The sequence below is a fragment of the Raphanus sativus genome, unplaced genomic scaffold (assembly GCF_000801105.2).
Source record: "Raphanus sativus cultivar WK10039 unplaced genomic scaffold, ASM80110v3 Scaffold0013, whole genome shotgun sequence".
NCBI lineage: Eukaryota > Viridiplantae > Streptophyta > Magnoliopsida > Brassicales > Brassicaceae > Raphanus > Raphanus sativus.
The window spans coordinates 97,252-105,021 of NW_026615339.1; the positions used below are offsets into that span (position 1 = coordinate 97,252).

The 7,770-nt window shown below is 35.5% G+C and overlaps 1 protein-coding gene across 1 annotated transcript; it reads left to right on the top strand.

Annotated features, from left to right (window-relative positions):
• The first annotated feature begins 420 nt into the window (after window positions 1–420).
• Window positions 421–1,227, top strand: LOC130500687 (uncharacterized). The gene is made up of 2 exons (XM_056995627.1): window positions 421–561; window positions 661–1,227. The coding sequence occupies exons 1-2, from the start codon at window positions 421–423 to the stop codon at window positions 1,225–1,227; spliced, it is 708 nt and encodes a 235-aa protein (XP_056851607.1).
• Window positions 1,228–7,770: the final 6,543 nt, after the last annotated feature.

A 7,770-nucleotide genomic window follows, 5' to 3' on the forward strand; every position in this document is an offset into this window, starting at 1 on the left:
GCACCCGATCCATTGAAAGCATTATGGATGTCTTCAAGCAGTTTGAAATCTACTCGGGCTTAATGATGAGTCTCGAAAAGTATACCATTTATTGTGCTGGAATTCCGGACAACGCAAGACAAGTGCTACAAGATCGCTTTAACATGGAAGTTGGTGTGCTTCCTGTTCGATATCTAGGACTTACCCTCCTAACAAATCGAATGGGAAAGATGGATTACCAACCACTTATTGAGAAAATAAAAAAGCGAATCAGTGTGGACAAATCGGTTCTTATCTATGGCTGGGAGGCTGCAACTTATAAAGTCGGTACTGCTTAGCCTTGCAGACTTTTGGATGTCAGCATTCTGTTTACCGGGAGCGTGCCTGAAAGAGATTGATAGTTTGTGTTGCGCTTTTCGGTGGTCTGGCCCAACTCTAAATATGAAACGAGCAAAGGTGGCGTGGAGTACAATCCCAACGCCGAAATCTGAGGGAGGTCTTGGACTAAGGCCGTTAAAGGAGACAAACATAACGTGTTGTTTAAAGCTCATATGGACGATCACTTCGTCTCAGTTTCTCTGGGTTAGATGGGTGAAAACATATTTGATCAAGAGTGAGACGTTCTGGCAGTAAAGAGTAGCACAACTTTGGGCTCATGGATGCGGCGAAAAATCTTAAAAGTATAGAGATAAGGCAAAGGAGTTCCATCGAGTGGAGGTGAAGAATGGTAAAAATTCCTCGTTTTGGTATGATGCTTGGTCTGATATGGGTCGTCTATTGGATCTCACGGGAATTAGAGGGTGTATAGACATGGGGATTTCTTTGAGCGCAAATGTGGAGAAGGCTGCTTCAAGACGTCCACGGCGGTATCAATCGGATCTCTATACATTGATAGAAGAAGCACTTCAAAAACAGAGAAGCAATATGACGATTGAGGAGGATATCTCAGTATGGAAGTACAAAATGGATGGGTTTAAACCAAAGTTCAGTACTTCTAATACATGGTCGCTTCTTCGAAGCCCTGCCCCTACAGTTACTTGGCACTCAAGTATCTGGTTCGCTCACGCAACGCTGAAGTACGCTTTTATGGCTTCGCTAGCAGTACTTAACAGGCTAACGACTGGAGATAGAATGCTATCATGGAATAGGGGTATTGATGCGACTTGCATTTTGTGCACACAACAATTGGAAACAAGAGATCACTTGTTTTTAGTTGTAGTTATTCACAGGAGATATGGTCGAGGCTAGTGCAGAGACTTCTTCCCTCTCGCTACTCTAATCAATGGCAAGGAATCCTAGAAGATAAAAATATATCAAAGTTGAATCTCTACCTTCTTCGCTACACATTCCAAGCTACGCTACACTCCATCTGGCGGGAAAGAAACAGTCGGCGTCATGGGTCTCAGCCAGCTCCTGCAGGACAGCTGATCTCTATGATAGACAAGACAATTCAAATCGGTGTCTTACTCTGGATTCCAAGAGAATACGGCATCATGAAGGCTCTCTGAAACTATGGCTTTCAACTAGATAGCAAAATTGTGTTTTAAAGGTTTTTTCAACTTCATGTTGCTTTGGCTGTAATAAATACTTTTTCTGAATAAATTTTACATATTATTCAAAAAAAAGAAAGATCATTAAAAAAAAATTAAGAATAAACTAAATCTAATATTAATTGTCACGGAGGGACTCTTTCTTTTTGATTTGGTAGGATGGAGTAAGCTTTTTCCGGTTGTAAATCATATAAACATGATGCACTTTGTATATAAAATTTGTTTTGGTAAATACAAATTTAACATTCGTTAAAAAAAAAATTATCCAATACTTCTTCAAATAAAACTTCCGTATCAAGTGATGTCATATAGAGAAAGTTTCTTTTAAAGTGTTTTAACATATCTTGATGTGTACGACCGTGCGGGTTTTATTTAATATTAAAATATTTTAGGTTATACAATAAAATATATCAATAAATTATACAATTTGGTGTTATGTATTATCTAATTTTATAATAATATTTGTGTGGCTTATAATACTATTCCTATAAAATTTATCAGTTTTTTAATTGTGTAACAAAATTTATTTTGAAAACATTATTATGTAACAATACTGATTTACTTAATTTTAGTTTATTTCTAAATTTGAAATATATGTGGAAATTAAATTAAGTTGAACCTACATAATAAGGAATTTGGTATATGGTGATTAATTAAACCAGTTTATTTAAAGGTATGACTTCTAAGTGGTCTAAATGTTTTTTTTTAAAATCACATATGAAATAAGTCATAATGTTTTTGCTAGATAGATAAGATATTTTTATTTTTTAAATTAGAAATAGAAATGAATATTTATTTTAAAAACATCTTTCCAAATATTTCTTAATTTAATTTTGAAAATTAAATCAATTTAAAACTGTTCTTATCATTAAAATATTATTAAAATTATTTTATATAGTTATTATTTTTTTACAATCAAAACTAAACTAAAATTTAGTTTCTAATTATACTTTGTGATAATTAAATTATCATTAACTAATAAAAAAAAATTTAAAAAGATTCTAAAAGATACTTGGAATATTTTGTTAGATATTTATTTAAGATATTTATTAGTATTTCAAATGAAAATAAAGATACTAAAAATATTAAAATTAAGTTATGCAAAATTTAATAAATTTTCTAGGGATAGTCCAAATAAAAAAAATCACACATGAATCAAGGTTGTGACTTATGTTTTAATATAGTAGATAGATAGAAGATGTTTATACAACAATATATATATATATATATATATATAGAGAGAGAGAGAGAAATTAACAACTTGAGTCACTTTTTGACTTTTAATGACAGCATAAGTCACTTTTGTATAGTCAGACACTTTTGAGTGGCTAAATACCACACTGCCCTCCCTTAATAATCCTTTGTCTCTCTTTCATGTTTTCTCTTCATCTTCTCAGTCACTTTTTTTTCTTTTTTCCTTTTTTTTCTCTTTGTACGCTATTCTCTCAATCTCTCTCAATTATCCGTAGAAAACATTTCAAATTCATGTAGGATTCAATAATAAAACATTGTTATCAGAGGTGGTGAATTTCTGTGACGAAGCAAGATCCAAATTTTGAGTTATACAAGTCTCTGGCGTTTGGAGGGGATGTTTGAAAATGGCCATGGCGTTTTGGTTATAATCAGTTAGAATTCGGAAATGGGAAAAGTTGTGTGTTTGTTTGTGTTTTCACTATAATCGGTTAATCTATTAAATATTTGTAAGTTTTGGATGTAAAATTGTTAAAAAATAAAAATTTCATGAAGAAAATCAATTGCGGCTTGAAGATTAGTTGCATAAATCGTAGGAAGCTCTAGTTTGAAGAAGACGAGTTTATTACAAAATTGCCACTCTATTAAAATTAAACATAAATGAAATGTACATGTGTACAAAACCGTTTAGTGTACATGTGTACATTATCTCTATACATGTGTATATTACATGTATATGTACATGTATATATATGATATATATATATATATATATATGTTACTTAAATTTTCTGAAAACCAAACATCAAAATTGCAAGAAATTTTCTATAGGATGCGTGGATGCAATATAAACATTATATTTGGTTTCTGAAGTGTACATGTGTAAAAAACCGTTGAATGTACATCTTATATGTATAGTGTACATTTGTACACACATATATATGTTACTTGAGACAAACCGGTGGACACAAAAAAAAATTAACTAGGCTATTGTTTGGGGAAAGAATGAAGGTCCACAGAGTATCTGAGACAAAGCTAATATTTTGAGATTTAATGGAAGACAAGTTCAAGATTTCTATCAATAAAACCAACTCCCTCCCAAAAAAATCAACCTTTTGACAACATATAGAAATCCATTGTTCTCTTCAGATTCATCCATTGCCATGATAAAAAAATTTGTAAAACACATGTATAAGCAGTTTGTTGATGTACTTGTTTATCATGATCCACATGTACAGTGATGTAAATAATTTTCACATGTACGATTGTGATATCCACATGTACAAATTACATATATTATCCACATGTACAAGAAAGATTTTATGGGTGAACCTATGAGCTTTGCCAAATTCATGAAAGATTTTAATGGAGGCTCTAATCTCTTCATAGCATACTTCTTCACCACATAACTTATACATTCCTTTCATGAATAAAAATCAGAAGCCAAAGTTTAAACCTGTAAAAAAATGTACAAAGGGGTTTAATATTTTGGAATAGCTGCCAAGCTTGTTCATAGCATCACACATACAAGAAAGGTCAACAACAGTTATTTGAACAGAATCTCAACTGGTTTAGGAATCTTTTTCAGGTCAATTATTAACTCAACATCGCCTTTGTCCATTGGATGTATCACATTTAGGAATCGCATACTCAACAAGAATCTAATATTGAGAAGAGCATTTTTGTGACCAATTTCTATAGCCTATGATATTCTAAAATAACTAACTCATCAATCATAAACCATAAATTAATCATTCAAAGAGAAAAAGAATCAACAAATATTTGTACTGTACCTGCATCTGAGATCATGACCGCTAAATTATATAATTTTGATAGCAAATCAGCTTCAAACTCTGAAGCTTTCGATCTTCTCCGGCTGATACATAGCAAAATCGCCAATTTGAATCCAATCTAAAAAGAATCACGAGAACTAGGGTTTTGACTCTGCTCGTCGATTAGAGATTTAAAAGAAAAAAAAAAGATTTGGAATCAACGATAATAGATGTGGTTGATGCAGAAGATTTGGAATAAGTGGTTGATGGTTGATGCAGAAAATTGAAACAAAAAACAGAGGAGGAGATGTGGAATAAGTGGTTGTCGATGGAAGAGAAGGAGAGAAAAGAGAGAAAAAATATGATTAGAGAAAGAAGGATAGAATTGGGTTTTCACATTTTTTTGGTAACAAAGGAAAGCTTTGACAAAGTGTCTTAGTAGCAAAATATGACCTATAGTGATATTAGAAAGATAAAAAGTGACTCATGGTGTAATTATTTCATATATATATTGGTTAAATTAGTTAAATTGGATCAGTATCTCAACTATATGATGGATTACTTTACCATTGTGTATAATTCATTAAGGGATCAAATGCGGGTTTGTTAACCAATCCGGTTTTATAGGAGTCAATTGTTATATTATGAATGATATATTATTAAGCTATATTATTAGTAATAAATGAATTATGAATGATTCCTAGTGATGGTCTATTTTTAAAATATCACACATGAATCAAGGTTGTGGCTTTTGTTTTAATATAGTAGATTCTTCAAAAGAAAACCAACTGTCATATTAGTTGTCTAATATCTATATTATTAAAACTGAAGTACAAATTAGGTTTGGTTGGAAATATGAATATTAGTTTTTAAAAAAGAGGTTTATTTGGAAACGTTGATAGCAGTTTTAAAAAGAGGTTTATTTGGAAACATGAATAGCAATTTAAAAAAGAGGTTCGTTGGGAAACATGAATAACAATATTAAAAAAATATATAATGTTGTTTGAAAACATGGATATGATTATATTAAGCGTTTTTAAATGTTTTAAATCAAATTTGGCATAAATCTAAATATCAAATCTAATAAACGTTTTCTCTCACAAAAATAGGCGACAAAGATGGCGATTTAAGGTTTCGAGGGTTTCGAAGGCTTGATGGTTTCGGCGGGTGTGAGGGGATGGGATCCGGGAATCGGAGTGATGGAAGGGTTTAATCGACGGTGGAGTTTGGATAGAGAAGTCGACAAAGGGAAACTGAAGGCAAAATCGAATCGCTGGGGATCCGATTTGATTAAGGAAAGGGGGATAGCTGGGATTTCAATGCAATCTACTCTTTCTGAAGAAAAGTCTCGATTTTGGTCATCATTAAGACGAAATCGACGATCAACAGAGGTATGGATTCTGATTATAAAGGCGCTTCTTCTAAAAGGGATTTTGGGAGATCTGATTATCGAGATAGCGACAATGGTTTATGGAAACAGAGGAGCTGTCCTCAGTTATGTCAAGATTTCCATGAGGGTTTCAAGTGTGATTCGGGGATCATTCATGATTTCGATCTTTTTTTATTTTCGGGTGATTGTTTGGTTTAATGGGCGCCAGATTTGGTGGGGGGAGAGGAGCAATGAGACTCAATATAAAAGGAACTCAATTCATAGGATTGTTAGCAGTTCTTATCAGTTCTTTATCGCAAAATATACAATCGTTTTATTCTGTGTTCTTACTGGGAATATACTGGCACAGGGTCAATTGGTTGGGTCTTCGGGGATGGCTACAAATGGTGAAGGGACTTGAAAGAGGTTGAAGATATCGGTGCCACACTTTGATAACTCGGCTCTCATCAAGAGTTTCTCAAAGACCCTGATCGGGAGGTGCATGAATCCACCGGAGCAGGATATGAAAGCTCTGTTCTTGAACCTGCCGAAGATATGGAAGTTGGAAAATATGGTGAGCGGATCAGATTTGGGGTTTGGCAGGTTTCAGTTTGTTTTCGAAAGGGAGGAAGATATTGAGGTGGTTTTGAAGAATCAACCGTAGCATTTCGATTACTGGATGCTAGCATTGGCTCGCTGGCAACCTATGAAGGCGCAAAGCTTCTCATCGGAGATACCATTTTGGATAAGACTGGTAGGAGTCCCAATGGAGCTTCGCACGGCTCCCACTCTGGAGGACAATAGGAGTTGATGCCGAGAATGGGAGGGTGCAGGTGGTGGTGGATAGCTTCAAGGAGCTCTGCTTTGAAACAAGCATGGACTTCAAAGGAGGGGAGTTCTATGAAAGTGTGGAAGTGTTGGTATCACTCCGGTATGAAAATTTTTTGGGTTTTGTAAGGGTTGTGGTAGCCTTTGCCACAAAGACGAGAAGTGTCCTCTATGTAAGAAGAGCCCGGAGAGGAAGAGAGATAATAGAGATGGAGCGGGAGGAAGATACGATGGGGAGAAGCATGAAGACCGAGTCCGTAGCTATAAGGGAGTGGTTATCAATGGCAATGGGGTTTCACAGCCTAAAAGGAGAGAGAATCGTGATTTATATGGCAAGGGAAAAGGTAAGGTGCACGATGATAATGAGGCACAATGGGTTAAGGTAGCGGAGAAGGGGAATAGGCAAGGTTCTAACAAACGGGGAGTCTACAATGGTGGTAGCGAGGGCTCTCGACATAAATACACCCGCAATGAGGAGCACAGGGGAAGGGAACAAAGCGAGTTTGCTGGAGGGAGCACTGACAAAGAAAAGACGAGTGAGGTTAGAGATGAAGGACCGGAAGAGGGGGAGATCAAGGCAGATGATGCATCTCTACAGAACCGGGTTGCTCGGATTTCTCCATCGCAGGAGTTTCAAGATGCTCTCTCTAACACACATGCGGAGGGTACAGAGGTAATTTCGAATCCTGTTGATGTAGACAAGGGTTTACAAACGGTTAGGGAAATGGTAGAGGAATCAGAGGAAGTAACTGATGAACAAGTGATGGATATGGATGAAATTAAAGCTAGTTTACTTGAGCATGGAATTGATATAGATGCTGAGTATGATGACCAGGAATTTTCAGAGAGTTTACTGGAGGAGGATATTAAAGATCAGGAAGAGGACTCGGGAGTGTTAGTGGCTGAGCTCGAGGCTGAGGTTCCACACGGTAATATGGCTACAGGTTCGGAGTTGGCTAAGACGGAGGGACTCGTAAACGGCTATTCAAGCAGCCGGTGGGAATGATGGGAAGCACAAAGCTGAGAAATGTTAATGCCTTGCTCTCCCCACGCAAACGTGCTGCAGCTAAGACGGGTGTCC

What these genes read in the sequence shown, in the direction of transcription:
- LOC130500687 (XM_056995627.1), top strand. Translation starts at nt 421, where the DNA reads ATGAAACGAGCAAAGGTGGCGTGGAGTACAATCCCAACGCCGAAATCT. An exon ending in CTTCGTCTCAGTTTCTCTGG is followed by an intron (nt 562 to 660) that starts GTTAGATGGGTG and finishes AAATCTTAAAAG; the next exon opens with TATAGAGATAAGGCAAAGGA.